Source organism: Pituophis catenifer, unplaced genomic scaffold, assembly GCF_029215685.1.
Source record: "Pituophis catenifer annectens isolate HBS135680 unplaced genomic scaffold, rPitCat1.0.hap2 SCAF_10, whole genome shotgun sequence".
Classification (NCBI taxonomy): domain Eukaryota; kingdom Metazoa; phylum Chordata; class Lepidosauria; order Squamata; family Colubridae; genus Pituophis; species Pituophis catenifer.
In genome coordinates this window covers 14,422,775-14,445,945 of record NW_027256890.1, presented here as the reverse complement: position 1 = coordinate 14,445,945, position 23,171 = coordinate 14,422,775, and the positions used below count along the sequence as shown (strand labels likewise).

At 47.4% G+C, this 23,171-nt stretch overlaps 1 protein-coding gene across 1 annotated transcript in view; it reads left to right on the top strand.

The window, feature by feature from the left end:
* DNAH10 (dynein axonemal heavy chain 10) overlaps window positions 1–23,171 on the top strand; it is a 75,362-nt gene that overhangs the window by 4,612 nt on the left and 47,579 nt on the right. Inside the window, exons 7-34 of the mRNA XM_070951112.1 lie at window positions 38–153; window positions 838–1,054; window positions 1,271–1,428; window positions 2,415–2,645; window positions 4,315–4,505; window positions 4,899–5,097; window positions 5,320–5,514; window positions 6,156–6,326; window positions 6,497–6,673; window positions 8,019–8,144; window positions 8,948–9,120; window positions 10,357–10,508; window positions 11,727–11,891; window positions 12,720–12,927; window positions 13,727–13,883; window positions 14,374–14,850; window positions 16,185–16,343; window positions 16,572–16,688; window positions 16,782–16,884; window positions 17,558–17,736; window positions 18,026–18,237; window positions 19,048–19,204; window positions 19,299–19,532; window positions 19,639–19,761; window positions 20,827–21,060; window positions 21,316–21,539; window positions 21,934–22,203; window positions 22,905–23,088. Of these exons, the coding sequence (XP_070807213.1) occupies window positions 38–153; window positions 838–1,054; window positions 1,271–1,428; window positions 2,415–2,645; window positions 4,315–4,505; window positions 4,899–5,097; window positions 5,320–5,514; window positions 6,156–6,326; window positions 6,497–6,673; window positions 8,019–8,144; window positions 8,948–9,120; window positions 10,357–10,508; window positions 11,727–11,891; window positions 12,720–12,927; window positions 13,727–13,883; window positions 14,374–14,850; window positions 16,185–16,343; window positions 16,572–16,688; window positions 16,782–16,884; window positions 17,558–17,736; window positions 18,026–18,237; window positions 19,048–19,204; window positions 19,299–19,532; window positions 19,639–19,761; window positions 20,827–21,060; window positions 21,316–21,539; window positions 21,934–22,203; window positions 22,905–23,088 (5,309 nt within the window). The remainder of the gene's footprint in view (window positions 1–37; window positions 154–837; window positions 1,055–1,270; window positions 1,429–2,414; window positions 2,646–4,314; window positions 4,506–4,898; window positions 5,098–5,319; window positions 5,515–6,155; window positions 6,327–6,496; window positions 6,674–8,018; window positions 8,145–8,947; window positions 9,121–10,356; window positions 10,509–11,726; window positions 11,892–12,719; window positions 12,928–13,726; window positions 13,884–14,373; window positions 14,851–16,184; window positions 16,344–16,571; window positions 16,689–16,781; window positions 16,885–17,557; window positions 17,737–18,025; window positions 18,238–19,047; window positions 19,205–19,298; window positions 19,533–19,638; window positions 19,762–20,826; window positions 21,061–21,315; window positions 21,540–21,933; window positions 22,204–22,904; window positions 23,089–23,171) is intronic.

Genomic DNA, 23,171 nt, shown 5'->3' with positions numbered 1-23,171 from the left:
GGAATCTACTTCAGGGATCTTTCTCCTCTTTCACCAGAAACGGTGTCGGAACCCAACGACTTGGCCGAAGCCAACGACGTCTTGCCCGAAGTTTTGGAATACGGAATCCTGAACAGCAATACTCTGTTGATGCTCAAACAGATCTTGGCTCTGGTGAGAGGCTTTAGTTGGTTGGATTTTATCTTCAGGCCTTCACGGTGGCTTCGTAGGAGTCTCAGTAGTGAAAAATCAGGATGTCGGCAGTCGTCTCTGCATAGCTCAGGATTCCTATCCCAAGTGTCAAGCGCCAGGGAAATCAGAAAATCCAGGCAGCTCAAATGAGGATAAAGATGTATTGCCATCTTTAGTTCTCTACAAGAATCTGAGCTACTAACGGTCAAAGCAAATTGGCGGTAGATAAGAGTCAATGGAATTCAGGGTGGGCTGGATTTAGAACTCTTGTGAGCGTGAACGGATTCAAGACTGATGACTCCTTTGACACCGCCCCCACCCCCACCCTCGAGGCTTAGCCTGGTCATCTCCTACACCGTGTTTCTCCAAAGAGGTCACTTTAGTAGGTTCAGATAAACAAACATCCAGAGAAAAGAAACTTTTCTCATACACTGCCCTTTATTGGCAACTAACAACGACCGACATTAAAACCTGAAGAACTTCTCCAGATGTTGCCGGACTAAGACTCCCAGCATCCCTTGCTGTTGGGTTCTCCTGCTGCTGGAAGTTACAGCTTAGCAACAGTTGGAAGGTTGTGTAGACGCCACACCTGAATTTAGAGAGGGGGAGAAGGCGAAGAGTTCCAACGAAAGGTTGTCAAAAGTTGTGAAAATGCTGTCGTTGCAGGTGTATCTCCCCGCCATGTCCCACAACCAGTACGGCCTGGAGGAGATCAGCACGCATGTGGAATCTGAGAAAGCCGAGGGGGAAGATTTGCAGCTTGCCCAAAAGGGGCTGAAGAAGCCGGTGGTGTTTGATAGTTACCAAAATCTAAGGAATGAGTTCTTGATGAACATGCAGAAATTCCTGAGCCACATTCAGAGGACCATCCAGCAGATTGAAGGTGAATTGTGACTTGTGGGAACCGTCTATAACTGCCCTCTTCAACCTCAGCTTCTCCCAAAAAACGAGAAGTGGTGCTACAACTCTCTGGGTGCTGTGGGCCTGACCCAGATGGACACCCATCAGCCTGAGTGAAGTGTTCCCTACGCACCAGAGACGTCACAGGATGCTCAACTGCGTTTCCTCCACCTCCTCTTTTTTTTTTTTAATCCAACAGGGGAAATTAAGTTAGACATGCCGACGTTAAGCATAGAAGGGGACGCGAATGAGCTGGCGAGCGACCAGGAAGTGGTTGAAACGTTGGAAAGCCTTGCAAATGGTTGGCTGGTGTTGATTTCTTCTGCAAACGAAGAGCTCCAGAGAAAAGTCCCTCAGGTAATGGGGTCCAAGCTGGCCTCCTATTTCGGCGGCCCCGTCTTTCCTAAATGTTGGCATTTTTCAGTAATCTCTTCACAGAAGAGCCCCGAATCTATTTTTTTTAGAATTGGATTGGATTGGATTGGGATGGGATGGGATGGGATGGGATGGGATGGGATGGGATGGGATGGGATGGGATGGGATGGGATGGGATGGGATGGGATGGAATGGAATTGCCAGATCTCCTGTCCAAGGTTTTTTTCTGGTGCCTGAGCTCGGAAGGGATCCTAGAACTGCTAAGACAAGAAATCAGATCATCATTTCTTTCTCTGCGGGCTGGGAGAGATTCTGCAGGGAAAATAAAATAGAACAGAACAGATTAGAATTCTTTATTGGCCAAGTGCGATTGGACACACAAGTTATTTGTCTTTGGTGCATATGCTCTCAGTGTACATAAGGCTAATAAAGTACATTCATCAAGAATAAAAAGATACAACACTTAGTGATAGTCAAGGTTACTAATAAGCTATCAAATCGTATTAGGAAACAAGTAAAAACTATATAAATTGAAAGATACAAGCAACAGAAGTGGGTTTCAGCAGGTTTTAACCAGTTCTGGAGAACCGGTAGCGGAAATTTTGAGTAGTTCAGAGAACCGGTAAATACCATCTCTGGCTGGCCCCACCCCTATCTATTCTCTGCCTCCCGAGTCCCAGCAGATCGAGAGGAAATGGGGATTTTGCAGTAACCTTCTCCTGCCATGCCCACCAAGCCACGCCCACAGAACCGGTAGTAAAATTTTTTGAATCCCACCACTGGATCCAGGCTACATTCCACCACAATCAACATCAGTAAAACTGACCGAGCCACAAGGTGCCCTCCATTATTTCGTTGTATTTCATTCCCTGAGTCCGCAGAAAGGAAAAGAGCCCAGCTCCTCCAACGACGAAGGTTCAGAGTCTCGTTCAGGACATCCGGTCTTCCTTTCTTCCTCCCGCCTGCAGGGGAACGGCCCGCTGGCGGAGATCGATCTCTGGCGGGAGAGAAATGCCACCTTGAGTGCCCTGACGGAGCAGGTGAAGCTGCCCACAGTCAAGAAGGTCCTACAGGTGCTTGAAATTGCCAACACAGGGATCGTGGACAACTTACAGGTGGTGGTCGCCGAACTCTCCAAGCATCACGTGGAAGCGGTGGACAACGTGAGGTTTCTTTCCACCCTGGAGCGACATTTGAAGGTATCTCTTGGTCAGCCGGTGGGGTTGGACGAGCACGGTGCCCTAAACCCTAACCCCTAACCCTGACCATCTAAAAGGTTCTCTTTGGTCAGTGAACACATCACCTGTGGTCAGTTCCACACAAAAACGAGCCACAGTTGTCCTAAAGGTGCTTTTTTTTCAAGAGGCAGGTTTTGAAGATGTTTCTCTTCTCATCCAAGAAGCTTCTTCAGTTTATTTATTTATTTATTTATTTGATCAAATTTGTATACCGCCCTACTCCCGAAGGACTCAGGGCGGTGAACAGGCACAAAATAAAACACATAGATATAAAAGTTAACAGCAGAATTAAAACCAAATTAAATATTTGAGCCCAGGACAATTTAAAACATCCCAAAATTTAGAGCAAATTTAAAATTCAATTTAAATTTAAAATTAAAAGATTAAAAAATTAAAGGGGGGGAAAGGTCAGGCCAGGCCGGCTTGCTGAAATAGAAAGGTCTTTAGAGCGCGGCGGAAAGTGCGCAGGTCCGGGATCCTCCGTATCTCCCGGGGGGAGCTCATTCCAGATAGTAGGTGCCCCCACAGAGAAGGCCCTCCCTCTAGGGGCCGCCAGTCGACACTCTTTGGCCGACGGCACTCGGAGGAGACCCTCTCTATGAGTTCTCCGTTCAGTTCTTCTTCGGAGCCGAAGAAGCTTCTTGGATGAGAAGCGAAACGTCTTCGGAAGAAAAAAACCAGAAAGCCCAGTTTCACCTTTGGGACAACGGTGACCTGGATGACGGAGAATCTCCACAGACGTTTAGCCACCGTTAGTCTAGCAGCAAGCATCCGAGTGGCTTCTACAAAATGACTCCGCTTATACTTTTAAAAAATTGGATCTCGTGTGATTGCATGCGCTACAGAACTTCCAGTGTTCTCATACGAAGGGGACCCAAATCTCAAGAGGATTGTCCGTTAAAGTAAAATTTAAAAATCCTGTTTCGATTTCGATGCCATGGGATTATCCCGTAAAGACGTGAGGGTGAATCTACGGCACCCGTGGCACACAGAGCCCTCTCTGCGGGCACGCCAGCCGTAGCCCAAGCCCAGCTCCACCGCGCATGTGCCCATGCCTCCCGCCAGCCAGCTGGTCTTTGGGTCTTTGCCACGCATGCATACGGGGGGTGGGGGTGGGTGCAGGTTGGTGCAGGAAGCTTTCCAGGCCCAAAATGGGGTGTGGGGGGGCCCTCGCGTGGTGCCCCTGTGCCCCATTTTGACTTCCAGGTTGGTGCAGGCGGCTTTCCAGGCCCAAAACGGGGTGCGCCACCTGCACCAACCTGGAAGCCAAAACAGGGCCAGGGGCGCATGCATAGGAGATGCACCCACATGCGCGGGGGACACGTGTGCATGCAAAGGAGCAGGGTGCATGCACGGGGACCCCCCCTCACATTGCATTTTGGGGGTTCGGTTATGCGCGCATGCATTCACATGCCTGAGCTTGCTTTGGGCACTCGACACCAAAAACGTTTACCATCCCTGCCGTAAAGCGGGTTATTTGAAAAGCTTGGCAAGCCGTGAACATTTGGGGGGTTCTGGGTGACCCCCCCTCCCCCCGACCTCATACCCTCCTTTTCCTTTCTCCCTTGGGCTGCCCTGGGTGCGATATGAATTGTAATGTGGGCTTTCCTCCCCGCCCCCCACCTCCCAGAATTTAACCCACGGCACCGGGTTCAACGTGGTGCTGGATACCATCCCTTCTCTGATGAACGCTTTGCGGATGGTCTGGATTATTTCGCGGCATTACAACAAGGACGAGCGGATGGTCCCTCTCATGGAACGGATCTCCTGGGAGATCTCGGCGAGGGTCTGCAAAGTCGTGGATCTGCGGACATTGTTCAAGTAAGGGGGCAGATCCTTCTCATTCTCGGCTTTGGATGAGACTCTTGTGTGAATGAAGTACAAACGGTCCTTGATTTATGCCAACAATTGGGACCAGAGTTTTAACCGCTCAGCAAAACAATCGTTAGTTGAGTCATTCCCCCATTTTATAGCCATGGTTGTTAAGTAAATCATTGCAGTTCTTTAAGTGAATCACGGGGTTACTAAGTCAATCTGGCTTCTCTTAATGTCTCTCCCCGACATTAAGTGTTTTTAATCTTAGGATGGAACATTTTAAGCTCCGTGAAATTAAAACCAATCAGGCTATTAGATTCTCCTCTTCTTTTTTCTGCACCAAATACGTTTCCCCCCCCCTCCACCCCGCTTTCCCCTCTGTTCTTTGACGGACTCCAGAGAAGACAGGCAGCTGGCAAAAATCAAGATGGTAGAAGCTAAGCGGACTCTTGAAATCTGGAAGGAATCGTATTTCGACATCCGGGCCAAAATCGAAGCGTCGGGAAGAGACGCTCGGTGGGAATTCGATCGGAAGCGGCTGTTTGAAAAGACGGATTACATGGCTTTCATCTGTCAGGACCTCTACAACGTGTTGCAGGTAACAACACGCCCAAAGATGTCGACAATTTTTTTTTTTTTTTTTTTGCATAAGCCAAATAAATTTCCCCAAAAGGATCCCTGAAATTCAAACCCACCCACTCCTGCTTCCGTGTAACCCAGGGGTGGGGAACCACGGCCCTCGTACGACTTGTGGACTTTAGCTCCCAGAATTCCTGAGCCAGAGGCCCAAGGTTCCCCCACCCCTGATCTAACCCCACAGGTCATGGAGGAATTTTACAACATCTTTGGGCCTGAACTGAAAGCTGTGACGGGAGACCCCAAGCGCATCGACGAAGTCTTGTACCGAGTAGACAGCCTGGTCAGCCCAATGGAAGTTCTGACCTTTGACCCGTTCAACCTCAAATGTGTAAACCAGTGGAAGGCGGTGATGGACGAGTTCAAGCTGGAAGTTGTAGTAAGTAGCAAAAATATTGCTTTGCCCTTCCTCCTCCTCCTCCTCCTCCTCCTCCTCCTCCTCCTCCTCCTCCTCCTCCTGTTCTTGTTCTTGTTCTTGTTCTTATTCTTATTTCTCCTTCCTCTCCTCCTCCTTCTTCTTCTTCTCCTTCTCTTGTTCTTGTTCTTGTTCTTATTTCTTCTTCTCCTTCCTCTCCTTCTCCTTTCTCCTCCTCCTCTTATTCTTATTTCTCCTTCCTCTCCTCCTCCTCCTCCTCCTTCTCCTTCTCTTCTTTTTCTTGTTCTTCTTATTTCTTCTTCTCCTTCCTCTCCTCTTCCTCTTATTCTTATTTCTCCTCCTCCTCCTCCTTCTCTTGTTGTTGTTGTTCTTCTTCTTCTTATCCTCCTCATCCTCATCCTCATCCTTCCTCCTCCTCTTATTCTTATTTCTCCTCCTCCTCCTCCTCCTCCTTCTCCTTCTCCTTCTCCTTCTCCTTCTTATTCTTATTTCTTCTTCTTCTCCTCCTTCCTCCTCCTCTTATTCTTATTTCTTCTTCTCCTTCACCTCCTCCTCCTTCCTCTCCTCCTCCTCCTCCTCCTGGTTCTTCCCTCTTTATCTGTGTTATTTCTGTTCCCGTTAAATCGCCCTTCCTTGGCTTCCAGGACATTGAGAAAGAAGCCAAGAATTTCATCGACGAGTCCTTCAAGACCCTTCGCTCCGCAGAAGCAGCCTTCGACATGCTGTTGAACTTCAAGCACATCCGTTCCCGGGAGGCCATCAACAAACAGATGATGATGAAATTCAACGATATCCTGGCGCAGTATTGCAAGGAGGTGATTCCGGGGGTTCCTCCCCCTTCCCACACGTGAACGAACTCTACGGAGTCCCCTTTCTCCCCGAGTTATCGTCGGGGTTGTGGCCACTGAGTCGGCCCGGCGCCGTCAAGAGTCGAACAATACGTGCTGACGGCGTAGCTTCTTTCCCATTTGCTCTTCCCCAACAGCTCGAGATCATGAATGGCATTTTTGTCAACAACCTCTCCAGCCCACCTTTGTGCAAGAACCACCCTCCGATGGCCGGAGCCATTTACTGGGCGCGATCTCTCTTCTACCGGATCAAGCACACCATCATTCGGTTCCAGGAAGTGGAAGAACTGCTGGCGAGCGAACGCGGGAAGGAGGTGAGACGGAATCCTGTTGCTACCCGGCTTACGTCCTCGACTTACGACACCAATTTGGGGACTAGGATTTCCACGGCTAAACAAGGCCGTTGCTAAGTGAGGGTGCCTGATTTTTTTCTCCCCCGTGGATGGTAAGCAAATCACTGCCGTTGTTAAGAAAATTGTGCGGCTTCCCCCATGGGCTTTGCTTGTCAGAAGCTGGCTGGGGAGGTCTCAAAGGGTGATCACGTGACGCCAGGACAGTGCAACCGTCGTAAATATAGGGCAGTTGCCAAGTGCCCCCCCAATTTTGATCCTGTGGCCATGGGGATGTTGCTGCAGTCGTAAATGCGAGGACCAGTGGCACTGCCACTTCAAATGGTCACTAAATGACTGTATGGCTATAAATCGAGGACTACCTGCAAGTTATAAAGGGACACGGTGGCTCAGTGACTAAGACACTGAGCTTGTCGATCAGAAAGGTCGGCAGTTCAGTGGTTCGAATCCCTGGCGCCGCGTAATGGGGTGAGCTCCCGTGACTTGTCCCAGCTTCTGCCAACCTAGCAGTTCGAAAGCACGTTAAAAAAAAATGCAAGTAGAAAAATAGGGACCATTTTTCTGGGTGATCCTAGTCCGAACCGGGAGCATTTCACCCCTGGGCCACACCCACCCTGGCCACGCCCCCTGGCCCCTCCGAGCTCAAACACAACCCTGATGCGGCCCTCAATGAAATCGAGTTTGAATGGATGGAGAAAAGGAATAAAGAAGGAAATAGAGTATAGAGATTAAGTATTAATTAATTAAGAGCCTTGATAGTACAGTGGTTTAGTGCACCCTGTTATTAACACAGCTGCCTGCAATTTCTGCTGGTTCGAATCTCTCCAAGGCTCAAGGTTGACTCAGCCTTCCATCCTTTCTAAAGTAGTGAAATGAGGACCCAGTTTGTGGGGGCAATAAGCTGACTTTGTATAAAATATACAAAAGAATGAAGGCTATTGCTTAACGCATTGTAAGCCGCCCTGAGTCTCCGGAGAAAGGCGGCATATAAATCAAATTAAAAAAAAAAAAAAAATCAACAAAGACCATAGAGAAATGAACACTATTACATGTATTTTTAGAGACTGGAGCACTATTATCCTTAATTGTCTTAAAATCAAATTTAACTTTAAGAAACAATATCAAATAAAAGACAAGTAAAAAAGCATGTATATATGTATATATATATATGTATGTATTTGCACCACAGAACCGAAAATGTATTGATTGTATTACTATTTGTTATAAGAAAAATCAAATTAAAAAAAAAGAAAAAAAAAAGAAATTGAGTTTGACACCCGTGCTCTGGTTTATTCGTGTCTTGTTTCAGGTGAAGCAAAAATACCTCGAGGTGGCCAAGAGGATGAAAGAATACGAAGATATGAAGTATGATCAGTGGAGAAACACCACCGAAGAAAGACTTCCGGTTCTGTTGAAGAAGACCCTCCTTGCTAGAGTTCATCTAACTGGAGCGGTCGTTCAGACAAGCCCAGAAGCTCCTGAACCGGTCAGTAGAATTCTTCCTGGACACCAACTCTCTTTGTGTCCACAGGAAGAGAGAGAAATCCCTTACTTCCATATCACTTAGACCCAAAAATTTTTTGCCTTTGGACGAAAGTACGCACGCGGTTAGAAAAATATGTTAAGGCAGCGTATAGATTATAAGACGGAACTATTTTTATGAATAGAAAAATACGATAAAGGGAATGTATATTTAATATTACACGTTTTGACAGCAGTGCATTTGCCTGGCTAGGTGGCTCAGCGGCTAAGATGCTGAGCTTGTCGATCAGAAAGGTCGGCAGTTCAGCGGTTCGAATCCTGCTTGAGCAGGGCGAAGTCCTCCAAGGTCCCTTCCAACTTTTTCTTTTTTTTTTGTTTAATTTGATTTATATGCCGCCCTTCTCCGGAGACTCAGGGCGGCTTACAATGCGTTAAGCAATAGACTTCATACTTTTGTATATTTTATACAAAGTCAGCTTATTGCCCCCACAATCCGGGTCCTCATTTAACCTACCTTAGAAAGGATGGAAGGCTGAGTCAACCTTGAGCCTGGTGAGATTTGAACTTGCAGTAATTGCAGGCAATTGATGTTAATAACAGTGCTTTAGTCCACTGTACTACAGGCTCCTCCAACTTTCTTCTGATTGAAAGGAGACTTTTCATCCATTCCTCGCACGGATTCCATCTTTTCTCCTGGGTGTCCATTTTTAACTGCCCGGTCTTAACCCTGGCGATGGTCGATCTTCTCCCTCGCAGAGTGTCCGTTCGGACGAGGCGGAAAGCACCAGCGAGAAGGCGACACGTTTCGTGGTCAACTTTTCACCCGTCCTTCGCGAGATCATCAACGAAACTAAGTACATGGAGCACCTGGGGTTCCCCGTGCCTGAAATCGCGAGGAATGTGGCTTTGCAGGAAGACAAATTTCTGCGGTAAGGATGGAGGGCTCGGGGTGGGGAGGGGGGGCTGGAGGAGGGAGAGACTTGGTCTCATTACACGGCAGGTCTGCTATTCTCTTAAAACTATTTAGTCAACAAAGAGGATTAGGGGACTGGAGGCTAAAAGATATGAAGAATGGTTGCAGGAACTGGGTATGTCTAGTTTGATGAAGAGAAGGACTAGGGAAGACCAGATAGCAGTCTTCCAGTATCTCAGGGCCTGCCACAAAGAAGAGGGAGTCAAGCTACTCTCCAAAGCACCTGAGGGCAGGACAAGAAGCAATGGGTGGAAACTCATCAAGGAGAGAAGCAACTTAGAACTAAGGAGAAATTTCCTGACAGTGAGAAGGATTAATCAGTGGAACTCCTTGCCTCAAGAAGTTGTGAATGCTCCAACACTGGAAGTTTTTAAGAAGAGGTTGGACAATCATTTGTCTGAAGTGGTGTAGGGTATCCTGCCTAAGCAGGGGGTTGGACTAGAAGATCTCCAAGGTCCCTTCCAACTCTGTTATTCTATTCTATTCCCTGGGGTGCAGATGTCGAAACACACAACTAGACAAATTCCTCGTGTGTCCAATCACACTTGGCCAATAAAGAATTCTATTCTATTCTATTCTATTCTATTCTAGACCTGTTAAGCTTCTCTGAGCGTCAATGTACCTCTTCGTTTAGGAAAATGATTGGAAAATCATGATCCTGTCACTTAGCACAAGCTCTGGGGGCCAGCAAAAAGGGCCACCGATGGTCCTCAACTTATAACCACTCATTTAATGACCATTTGAAGTTACAATGGCACACTGAAAAAAAGTGACTTATGACCATTTTTCACGCTTAATGACTGTTGCGGTATCCCCATGGTCATGTGATCAAAATTCAGACGCTTGGCAAGTGACAAGTACTTATGACGGTTGCAGTGTCCCGTTTTGCGACCTCCTGACAAGCAAATTCAAGGGGGAAGCTCGATATACCATTACCTTACAATCGTGTTAACTGACATTAACAACTGCAGCTTAAGGTTCACTTAACAACTGCGGCAAGAAAGGTTGCAAAATGGGCCAAAATTCAAATCGCAATGTCTCGCTTAGCAGAGGAAATTTTCGGGCCCCCTTGTGGTCGTAAATTGAGGACTACCTGTGGTATTCTAGAAGTTTTCTCGTAGCTAAAAAAAAGCATCTCGGGAATCGCCCAATTTGGAAGTCTAAATTCTTCGATGTTCCCTTGGTGTCTCAGATACACGGATAGCATCAAGCAGATGCTGGACCACTACCACAAATTGGTAGCAACCTTGAACGAGGCTGAGATCCAACTTCTGGATGAGCACATACAAGACCTTTTTCGGGTTTTCCGATCCGGTTACAAGAGGCTCAACTGGAACTCTTTAGGTAATCTACTACTTCACTAAATAAGCCCAGGGAAGGGGAGGATCTTCCGTTCAAATATACCAAAAATTTGACCGCCTGCTCTTGAATTTGGCAGAATTCTCGGTTACTCTTGTGAGTGAGCGTCCATGTTTCCACTCACGCGAATATCCCGCGAACTTTCTAGCAGGAAATCTCTTCCTCCTTGTTCAACCACGCTGGTGTCATGTAGCAGTAGCACTTGGGCTTATAGGCTGCTTCTCAGTGCTTTCCAGCCCTCTCTAAGCAGTTTATAGAGTCAGCCCATTGCCCCCAACAATCTGCGTCCTCGGAACATTGGAAGACTGAGTCAGTATCGGTATCGTTTTGTTCCCTGTCGTATTGTTTTTACTTGGTCCTTTTCTTGTTTCAGTTTTTAGAGCTTTCCAAGAGTCTTGAATTATTTTTCCTTTCCTTTTCCATATCCATCTGTGGAATCCTTCTTAGTCTCTTTTCTTAGCTTGTTCAAGTCAGCTCTCTTAAAGTCTGTTGTGGCTAGCGGAGCTGGCAGCAGATTCGGACAGTGAGGAGGTTGGGGAGGGACATGGGCCAGTCCTGGAGTCTGGGGAAGGCTCTGATGAGGGCTCTGCGTCGGAGGCAGAGAGGGGGCCAGGGCCGGATGCCACTTATCAGCTGCCTTCGGAGTCGGACATCAGTGGGACAGATGAACAGCTGCAGCCTGTTCCCAGGGTGCGCATGCACAGAGTTGCCAGGAGAAGGGAACAGCTAAAGAACAAGGGTCGACTCAGGAGTAAAGCCACAGGTGGATGGTGAATGGCCCCTCCCAGAGGGAATAAAAGAGGAGCGAAAGGAGAGTGGAGTTTGCAGGAGACAATTAGTTAATTCCTGCATTCTTGCCGAGTATTGCAGGCGTCTGAAAGATATCGGCCTGGATGCTCTCCAAGCCTGATAAAGGTTGGTAATTGTGAACTATCTTGAAAGGCTGTGGGAGAGGTAAGACTTTGCTGGAGAGGAATTCACTGTCAATTAAATAAAAGGGGTTTCTCGGGACAAGGACTCGGCTTCGTGCTGCTGGGGAAGCCTAGGTCAGAACAGTAAGTCTAAAACACTAGTCTGCTTGAGCAGATCCCTACTCACTCCCTTATCCTATTATTGCTAGGTTGTCGCACTCACGCAGGTACACGCCAGCCCGCACACATCTGTGTAGGGTATTGAACCTGATCAAATCACTTTATTTCCCAGGGATTGGTGACTATATTATACGGTGCACCCAGGGCATCGGGAAGTTCGAATCCCTCGTGCATCAGATCCACAAGAATGCCGAAGACATCAATAATAAACTTTTACTGATCGAATCGGCCAACCTGTTCAAAAACCCTCCTTCAAAAGGAGATGGTCATCTCCCAGGTACGTGGCCAAATCTTTGTTCGTTTCACTCATTTCTGAGCCAGATGGAGCAATATTTCCTGTGAGGTCAGAGGTGATCGCAACCACCGCGGCAGGTTGCTCAGTTGATGGGGAAAACTGAACAGAGTAAATACGAGCCGTTTTACAAAATGGTACCCTTATGAAATGTGTGGCCTCCAGTTTCATTCATTTCATTTCATTTCATTTATTAGATTTGTATACCGCCCTACTCCCGAAGGACTCAGGGCGGTGAACAGGCACAGAATAAAACACATAAATACAAAAGTTAAAAAACATTGAGTTGAACCATGGAGACGAACGAACAGGTAGCAAGAGCAAGAGTACTTAGATTTATATACCGCTTCACAGTGCTTTATAGCTCTTTCTAAGCGGTTTGCAGAGTCAGCCTCTTGCCCCCAATAATTTGGGTCCTCATTTTACTTACCTCGGAAGGACGGAAGGCTGAGTCAACCTTGAGCCTGGTGAGATTTGAACTGCCAAATTGCAGGCAGCCGACAGTCAGCAGGAGTAGCCTGCAGTCCTGCACTCTAACCACTGCAGCTCAGGTAGTGGTAAGAAACTTCAAAACCAGGCCGTCAATCCCCTTGGGGAAATAAATATGAAATATTCCTCGAGAACACCTGAAGCATGAACTGTGGAGTTTGGGGAAGCTTTTTCCAAAGGGTGTTTTGCAGACTTTTGTCTGAATTCAAGCAAGATACCTGTCACCAACGGAGCCGCTTCTCGTGAATTATTCTTCAACGCCCTCGTTAGCCGTTCATCCCTCGACTTTCTTTTTTTTTTTTTTTGGGCTCCTCACCTGGACAGGTGTGAAGGATTACTTCGAGTTTATCAAGCGCGAACGAGCCAGGGACATGGAGCACTTGGTTCGCAAGTACACCTCAGTGGGGCCCCTGCTGACCAAAATGGAAGGCCTGGTGGTGAACACCAACACGGGAAAAGCCACGCGGCTCGTGCCGTATTACGCCTTCTGGGAAAAAAAGATCTATCATAGCCTGACCAACTTGGTTCTGAAGTAAGTCTGCAGGATCCAATCTTGGGTGGGTCACCGGAACTTTGTCTTCCGAGCTTTCGGACTCGTGCTGGAGCCCATCTTCATGGAACTTCTCTCTAGCAGAGTGTGTGCAGTTGTGTGTGTGGTATATATATGGTGCCTCTTGTATGTGGCTTTTTAGATGTTGATTGGGGTGTGTTGATGGCTGGCTTTGAAGTTGTTGGCTTTCCTTTGCTTGTGCTGGGGGTTCACAGAGGTTCGGGCGAACCTTTAGCTAAGATTCTGTGTAGTTCGGAGAACCCCCAAATCCCACGCCTGGCTGGCCCCGCCCATCCCTCCCCTCCCAGGAGTCCCCATGCGGCCCGTTTTGGATACAGGTAAGTGCAGGGCGCACACGGAGGCTCGGGGAGGGCAAAAAACGGGCCTACTGGAAGTTCGGGAAGGCCGGAAATGGACTTGTTTCCAGCCTCCAGAGGGCCTCCGGTGCCTGGGGAGGCCATTTTTGCTCTCCCAGAGGCTCGAAGAAAGCCTCCGGAGCCCGGGGAGGGCAGAAGCGCCCTCCCCCCCATGTGGTGCAGGAGACTGACTTGGCCACACTCCCCAATGGCCACGCCCACCCAGCAACAAGGCAGAGAACCCCTTACTAAAATTTTTGTAGCCCAGCCCTGCTTGTGCTGCCCAGCCCTGCTTGTGCTGCCCAGCCCTTGCCTTCTAAGTACTTGATAGGCTGGGGGTAGGTAAAGTAAGTCTATCCATCCCTCTCGTTTGTCTTCAGTCTCTGGTGGTTTGTTCCCTCATGACTGTTTCCCTGTCTTTGAAGGAACTTGCAATCCTTCAACGCCGCCGTGGTAGGGGACATCCCGCTCTTCCAAGCGGAGACCATTTTGTCCGCCCCCGAGATCATCCTCCAGCCGAACATGGGGGAAATTGAGAAGATGAGCGTGCATTGCATTCGGGACTGCGTGGAAACCACCAAGGTGAAACCCCCTCCCCCCCCCCTCGGTGGGCATCCGACCCTACTAGGCCTGCAGCCGCCTCCCCCGTTAGAGGCCGGTTCTGGCATAGAGAGAAATTCAAAGGATAGCAAATTTAACGATTGCAAAACCAAGGAAGCCATGGAAACTGAGCCTCCTGCTGAAAAGAGGGAGCTGAGCGTTATTAGAATTCATTCCTTAAGGCCATCTAACTTTTTCTTCAGTGAATCCTTACGCAGAGGTCTTGGATTCTTGTCGGCTTGCAGTCCTGTCTGCCAGTTGAAGCCTGAAATGCTCTTTCAAGACTAGGTTCAATTTATAGACCGACTTGGCCTCCTCTGTTCAGCTGGACTTTCAATTTCCCCCTGTCCCTTGTTTTTTTTCCCAACTGGCCAGATTGGCTAACTATCGGTTACGCGAGAACTGAACCTCTTCCCCTTCCTGCAGAGCTGAGCTCAGCTTAGCCCGAGAATCTTCCTTTGTCTCCGCACAGCTTTTTATTCGCTGGTTGCACGGCAGTTGCATTGAGTGCCCACCCCAGCAAACGGGGGACGACGAACCGGTCATCTTTAGCTTCTTCAGCGACATCTCCCAGAACCCAACCGTCATTGAACAAGCCATCCTGATCACGCAAAACATGCACAAGCTCCTGGCTTCCCTCACCAAATACCTGAACCGTTGGAAGCGGTATCGCCCCCTGTGGAAACTGGACAAGGCCATCGTCATGGAGAAGTTTGCGGCCAAGAAGCCGCCTTGCGTGGTTTTTGACGAGAAGCTGCAGTTCTACATGAAGGTGGCCCAGGAAGTCATGCAGCAGCCCATGGTCAAAGATGAGCAATGCATCCGCCTGGTGCTGGCCCCGCTGGCCTTCACGGTCCAGGAGAACGCCAGAGGTTGGATCACTTCCCTTGGAAAGCTACTCAACGAGTCAGCCAAAGAGGTGCTGTACAGTCTCCAAGAAAACATTGAGGTAGGTTTCTCCAGATGGGGATGCTTCACCTTGATCCTACCATACCTGGAGAGGACAGAGGAACGGAGGGAGGAAAAAGATCAAATGTATCTTTCTTTTGAGTCCAAGATCTGGGCCAAGGGTGTCCAACCTTGGTGATTTTAAATCCTGTGGACTTCAATTCCCAGAATTCAATTCCCAGAACTCCCTGGAGAGGACAGAGGAATGGTTGGAGAAAAAGATCAAATGTACATATTTTTCTGAGTATAAGACACACTTTTCCCTCCCCTAAAAGGAGGGTGAAAATTTGGGTGCATCTTTTACACGGAATGTAGCCAAAAACGCGAGGCAGGGAGGCGGTGGTGGTATGTGGTAATCCCTGCAGCCTGGAACAGCTGATTGGGGGTATTCCAGGAGGCCAATCCACCCGCCAATCAGCTGCTTGTGCTGAATGCAGTAATGTGCTGAAGCTGATCTAGCTGTTTGCTATTTGCTGCAAGGACTCAGAGTTTGCAGCAAGAATCACATCCAGAAAGCACACACACATAACTGATTCAGCAGGATTCAATAACTTCTCTTTATATACAATATAACATATGAAGTAAATACACAATACCAAAAGCTGGTTTTCCAACGTGGTAGTAAATACAAGCAAAACACAAGCAGAGGAGAGGAGTTTCAGTTTCAGTTTTGAGCAGCAGACTAGTTCAGAGCTCAGCACAGACTCAGAGCTAAGCCACGCCCAGGCTCCTTGCTGTCTCCTTCCGTGTTGCTCACATAGCAAATACTGTTTCAGTTTCCAAACAGCCCTCAACTCTCTCACACACTGACAGGACGCTAGCCAGACGAATACCGATGGATGCTGGTAGGCAGAGGCAGAATTTCTTTTTCTTCTTATTTTCCTCCCCAAAAACTAAGGTGTGTCTTATACTCTGGAGCGTCTTATACTCCGAAAAATATGGGTATCTTTCTTTTTGAGTCCAAGATCTAGGCCTGGGGTGTCCAACCTTGGTGAATCTGACCCCTGTGGATTTCAATTCCCAGAATGGTTGGGGAATTCTGGGAGTTGAAGTCCAGAAGCATTTAAATTGCTAAAGTTGGACACCCCTGCTCTAGGCACGAATTCGTGTTCCAGGCGATTTTCAAGGCACGTAGGACATCATCCTATAAATAATGTCTTTCACTCCAAGTTCTTGAAGACCAAGAACTTGGTCTTTAATTCTTTAAATTCTTTAATTCCTCACTAACCATCACTGAGCTAAAAACATGCTAATGGGAGTCCGGACAGTGGTTTTAGCCAAATGGTTCTTTGCAACGTTTGACTGAATTAATGAGTGAATGAATATGCTTTCTAGAGATTGTCGCACAATCTGAAGACGACCCCCAGTACCTTGGAAGATCTCAAATTTGTCCTGGGCACCATAGCAGAGATCAAACAGATATCTCTAGAAGTGGAACTCAAGTATTTGGATATCCAAGAGAGATATCGGACCTTGGCCATGTACAACATTGTTGTAAGTTTCATTTTATGGTGTCAAAGATTGCCAAGATACCTACCAGACTAAGGTCCAGCATGGATGGAGGGAAAAATTGGTGGGGTTGGGTGACCTGTAAGAACTGTTTAGGGAAGCTTTTAAGGGAAGCTCTCCAGAGAGTCTTTAGCCATGTAATCCCACACATTCTCCCTAAACAACTCAAATCTCTGAGCCCTCTGAAGAAACCTTCTCGTTCCTCCTCTCCAGATATCAGAAGAAGAAAAGAACCTGGTGGATAAGATAAAGCTAATGTGGGAAACCCTTTACGCTGAGGCGGCCGGAGTTGATCACAGCCTGGGCAGCATCAAAAAGACTTTTACGGAGGTATTGGGGTGGTTGTCGCATTCCGAGACGAAGGGGAAGAGCGTTCAGAAGCCGGAATGGCCTTCTAACTGGGGATTATCCCCCCCCCCCCAGATCACAAGGGAGCAGATTGGAAATTACAGCAAGGAGATCGACGACTTCTACCAACGGTTTGTTAGCGAGGGCCCAGGTTCTGTGGGTGAAAATCTTGACAGAGGTAAGCTGCTTCTTGACCCCAGACAGCTGGAAAGCTGGGCAGAAAACACTGAGGTAGAGCAGAGGTTTTGGGTCTTAAGATTCTCATTTGGGAGAAAACGCAACCATCATCTCCCTCCTTGACCTGATGCTCCTTCCTATCACAGGTGTCATTTGTCCAATTTTCCATAGTTCTCTCATGTTTTCTTCAAGTCCTATGGAATCTGGTGGCATGGTAGCTGCAGAAGATGTTGTAGGCATGTAGGAGATATGAGAACCAAGATTGTTTAAAAACAGGGTCACTTTTACTTCTTGAACAGATCTTCATTTTTAGCAACCGAAGAACGTCGAAGAGATACTTCGTTGGGTCAGAAGTTTCCGCCAGTTCCATTCTATTTATGTCCTCTATATTAATGACTCATAACTAAATTGCCTGTCTTTATTTTGTGGTGTTTTTTTTTCCCCAAGGGAAGGTTTGGGGTGGAAAATTCTTGAACGTGGTAGGGGATTCAGAGAAATGTTTAGATTTTAGATCTCTTTGGTGATATTCTCGCCGAGACGTTGTGACTTCTTGATCCGTTCAGGCCAGTCGTGGATCTTGTAGAAGACCTCTCTTGCCCACCCCGCCCCCCTCCAAATTCTCCTTGAGCTTTTCCATCCTTTACCCGGTTCTGAACTTACTTGTCCCCTTGCAGGGTTAGAGCTGATGGTGGTTTTTGAAAGAGAACTGGAGAAACACGAGAGGAATCGTCAGGAATTGGCCAACGCTGAAAAGCTCTTCGACCTGCCCATCACAATGTATCCCGACTTGATCAAAATCCAAAAAGAAATGAAAGGCCTCAGGCAGATCTACGAAATCTATAAACTGCAACAGGTAGATGGTTTTCGAAAATTGGTCAAATTTTTATTGAGAGTCACGGACCCCAGACCTCAGGTCCTCAACCAAATTTCGAGTTTTGTGGGTTAACCTGCCGGCCCTTGACCGTTGTGGCCTACTGTTCTAGATGATCCTTGCGCTGTTCATTCAGATGAATGAGAAGATAGGTGCTCTCCAGCATGTGATCTCAATGAATCTTTATTTGGGAGGTCCAGTGTTCTTGATCTCCTCTCTGATCTCGTTGCCAGTTTGAAGACGTTCTTACAAGACTTTTTCCGGGTTCTAGGCTGCCAAAGAGGAATGGTCCCAGACTCTTTGGGTGAACCTTAACGTCCAGGTGTTACAGGAAGGAATTGAGGGATACCTTAAAACCCTTCGCAAGTTGCCAAGACAAGTCCGTAACATGCCGGTGTCCTATCACCTGGAAATGAAGATGAAAGCTTTCAAGGAATCCATTCCTCTGCTGCTGGATTTGAAGAATGAAGCTCTGCGAGAAAGGTTTGGCTTCTCCTCATCCATGGGGCTGTTCATAACAATGAAGGTGTCGTTAAACCTGGACTTTTTAAGTCACGTACCGCTTTATGGGTTAAATCCGTAAAATCGGGGTGAATTTCTCCTCCCATCTTCTCTCTTAAAAACCAAACACTTTAACAGAACAACCTTGAAGGTCTTCTAGTCCAATCCCTTGCAGAAGCAGAAGACCCTCTATCATTCTGGACAAATGGTTGTCCAATCTTTTCTTTAAAACCTTCAGCGATGGAGAACCCATGACTTCGTTCGACTGGTTGATTGTCCTCCCTGTCAGGAAGTTTCTCCTTAGTTCTAGGTTGCTTCTCTCCTTCACTAGTTTCCATCCATTGTTTCTTGTCCTGCCTTCTGGTGCTTTGAAAAATAAGTTGACCTTCTCTTCTTTGTGGCAGCCCCTCAAATATTGGAAGAATATTCCTGCAACCGTTTTTCATATGCTTTAGATCCCAGACCAGTGGTGAAATGCTACCGGTTCGCACAGGTTCGGGCGAAACGGTAGCAGAGGTGGCACGAGGCTCCACCCACCCACCCGGACGTCATTACTTCCTGGTTTTAACCAGGAAGTAACTTGTTTTTTACCCTCTGTGCATGCACAGAAGGCTTTGTACATGCGCAGAGGGTCCAAAATCGCATGTGATATGTGAGCATGCAGACCGCGCACTTCTGAACCAGTAGGGAAGGTAAGTAGATTTCACCCCTGCCCCAGACCCCTAAAACACAAAATCACTTTAGTCATTTCAGTCCACCCATGACCTGTGTTGACTTCTCCTCTTCTTTCAGACACTGGAAGGAGCTGATGAACAGGACAGGCACCAGTTTCGACATGGCCACCGAAACCTTCACCTTGGAGAACATGTTTGCCATGGAACTGCACAAATATTCTGATGTGATCAACGAGATTGTGGGGTCCGCGGTCAAAGAGCTGAGCATCGAGAAGGTCAGAGGGTCTTCTCCCACGCCTCTCTGTGTTTCGGTCCTCTCCAGTAGCAACCGAGGCAAGTTCTTGTGAACATCCTTGTTTCTTCTCCTAGGGAGTGAAGGAAATCATTGAAACCTGGGAGAACATGAAATTTACCGTCCAGCGGTACTTCAAAGGGACTCAGGAACGGGGCTTCATTTTGGGAGCCGTCGATGAGATCATTCAGATCCTGGACGACAACGCCGTCAACCTCCAAAGTATTTCTGGAAGCAGATTTGTGGCGCCTTTTTTGGGCACCGTCCACAACTGGGAAAAAACCCTCTCTTTGATTGGCGAAGTGATTGAGGTAGGGAGGGCTGCTGCTCCAGGTGGACAGGTTGTCCCCCTTAGTGGACAGGTTACACTTCGCTAGCCTCCCTTCCCTTGGCCAATGCTGCGTTTCATCTGTCTAGATCTGGATGATTGTTCAGCGAAAATGGATGTATCTGGAAAGCATCTTCATCGGTGGAGACATCAGATCCCAGCTGCCTGAGGAAGCCAAAAAATTTGACAACATAGATAGGATCTTCAAAAGGGCAAGTAACTAAACCGTGTATTGATGGGGATACCCAGTTAGAGGGAACAATGTGGGCTGGCTCTCACAAATGAGAAAGTCCTTCTGGATGACTTTTTAAGGATTGAAACGGGCTTCCTCAGTAATGTAGGGCCCAAGTCAAGATATTGATTGAAGTCTAGAAAGATCTAAATGTCTCCAGGCAAGAGTAGTAGGACCCTCTGGGTAGACTTGAGAAGATTGAGATGATCCCCAAAAAGGCCCTCAAGAAATACCTTGTAGATCCAAGAATGTGCTAACACACCATTGCTCCAGAACCCAAAGGAAACCATCAAACACATGTCTGAAACTCAAATGGTCCCAAACATGTGAGCCTTTCACATGTTTCATCGAAAACCTCTCTCTCTCTTTCTCTGAAATTTATTTGCTGCCCATCTTGTATCCAACAATTCTGGGCTGTTCCCCTCGGCCTATGGGCCAAGGTGGAGATAAACTCTACAATTAGGTTCTTAATACCTTATCCTTGGGCTCCGGGTGTGTGGGTTACGTTTGAGAGTTTATTTATATAATATAAATACTGTCAAGAGTGTTTACAGCGTGACTACTATTTTGAGACAACCCAGGAGCAAAATACAGTACACAAAGGTTTGTCTTACAAACAGCGGTTTACATACAAGACTTCTATAACAGACATACAAATGGTAGGCACATACCAGGCAAGCAATCAGTCTTCAACTCTACACGGAGAACTACAGTGCAGATACACGAGGAGAGAGATACGCCCTCTAATGGCCTCCTTTATATAGACAGCTTCTTAAAGGGCAATAACCCTGCTGACTCATCCTCAGTCTTAAAGGGGCTGGTCAGCTTTAAATCATCATTACCCTGACAAATATAGTCTTTTGACTTGTGTTTCATGGAAAGTTTCTGTAAAGTCTTGTGTTCCTAAATGCTTTTTCTCTTTTTATAGCATAACATTGATCTGTTTTTTGTTCTGCTTTGGACAACTTTAAGGGAAGAGGCATATATTCTTATCGTTCATGATGGTTTTTCAGCCTTTTCCTCCCCCTCCTCCCGATCTCTGCAGATCATGGGAGAAACGGTCAAAGATCCGGTGATCAAGAGGTGCTGCGAAGCTCACAATCGTCTTAGCGACCTCCAGAACATAAGCGATGGGCTGGAAAAATGCCAGAAGAGTTTGAACGATTATCTGGATTCCAAGAGGAACGCTTTCCCGCGTTTCTTCTTCATCTCAGATGATGAGCTGCTCAGCATCCTCGGAAGCAGCGACCCTTTATGCGTTCAAGAGCACATGATCAAGGTAGGGGATGATGGGGAAATCCCCAGAAGAATGACTGTATTTTTCAGAGTATAAGACGCTCCGGACTATAAGACGCACCTAGCTGTTTTGGGGAGGAAAACAAGAAAAAAAAAATCTGCCTCTTCCTACCCTCTTAGGGGGGGAAAAGTGCATCTTATACTCTGAAAAATACGGTACATTCTTCTTCTCCCTTTGGGCCACGGCCGGTAGCTTCATTCACCCGTTCCATCGCCTTTCCTCCTGGTCTTGTTTCAGATGTATGACAACATAGCCGCCCTGAAGTTTCATGAGGACGACAGCGGGATGAAGATCGCCACGGCCATGATTTCCGCAGAAGGCGAAGTGATGGAGTTCCGGAAAGCCATCCCGGCGGAAGGCAGAGTTGAAAACTGGATGACAGCCGTGCTGGTCGAAATGCGAAGGACCAACAGGCTGGTCACCAAGGAAGCCATCTTTCGGTATTGCGAAGACCGAAGCAGGTGAGGGAGAAGATGCTTCTCCAAGGCCACCAGTATTGTTGTCATCCCAGGATATCTAGAAGGCATCGAGCTAAGAAGAAGTTGGGTAGCATCAAACTAGATCAGGAGTCTCCAAAGGTAGCCACTTTAAGACTAAAGTGTGGACTTCAATTCACGCTTTAGTCTAAATTGTGGACTTCAATTCCCAGAATTCCTCAGTTGGCCAAGTTAACCCTGAAGTAAGAGAGAGGACTTGGCTCAAGCCTGTTGTTCCAGAAGCATTTGAGTTCTTGAAGAAACCTCATTCCCTTTACTATTATTTAATTACTTCCCTGCATTTTTACAGCTCCAAACATTAAGACCAAAGCAAAATATCTTATCTCTGCCCACCCTTGCAAATCTGCCTTTTCCGCAGAGTTGATTGGATGCTGATGTATCAAGGTATGATGGTGCTGGCAGCCAATCAGGTGTGGTGGACCTGGGAGGTCGAAGACGTCTTCCGGAAGGTCAAGAAAGGGGAGAAACAAGCCATGAAGGTCTACGCCAAGAAAATGCACCAGCAGATCGACTCGCTGGTGACCCGGATCACCAAGCCGCTAAGCAAGAACGACAGGAAGAAATACAACACTGTTCTCATCATCGACGTCCACGCGAGGGATATCGTTGATAACTTTGTGCGAGACAGGTAAATCGCTCCCTCCTGAAAGTGAAGGAAGAGTCCAGCGAGGTTCAGAATCAACCACAAGGCACCGGGCACAAATGGCATGTTCATATATGTAGTCCTCAACTCATCACCATTTGGTCCGCGATGGTTCCAAGTTATGATGGCGCTGAAAAAAAAATGATGGTTACAATCAGTCCTTGGACTTCCGTCATCCTGACCTAGAATTTCTGCGTCCATGTGGTTGCGATCTGGGTGCTTGGTAACCTGTTTGCACTTAACGATTGGTGGCCAAGCGATGATGGGATTTGCCGTTTGCAATGTTTCCTGGCTGCTCCTCCAGAAGGTCAGTGAGGAAGCCAGTAGGAAATGTTGCAAGTCGCCGGGGTGAGCCACTTAACTAGTTGCAGGCCTGGGACTTGGTGCTTCCTGCTGGCTTCCCCACTGACTTTGCTTATGGGAAGCCAGCAGGAATTTGCCTCACCTAATTCAACAGTAACTGAGACTGCAGGAACCGCCGTCCCAAGGCAATGCGGTCATGCTTAGTGACTGAGAGTCTGGTTCCAATTATTGTCATAAATCGAGGACTACCTGTAATCCTACTTACAGTGTTAAAAATAACACATGTGGACCATCTCTGACCTCTGTTTCTTCTTCTCAATGTTTATTTAGTTAGTTTTCTCCATCTAAGTCTTGGAAATTGTTCAAATCCTCTCTCTTTTCAGCATCATGGAAGCCCGTGAATTTGAGTGGGAAAGCCAGCTGCGATTTTACTGGGACCGTGAGCCTGACGAACTCAACGTACGGCAATGCACCGGGACCTTTTCTTACGGCTACGAATACATGGGCTTAAACGGGCGTCTGGTCATAACTCCCCTCACAGACCGGATATACCTGACGCTCACACAGGTAAACCGACAAGGAGGCTTTCCATTGGCTTCTGATTCCGGAATGCCCCTCCCACCCCCTTTTTTTTTTAAAAAAAAAGCAGA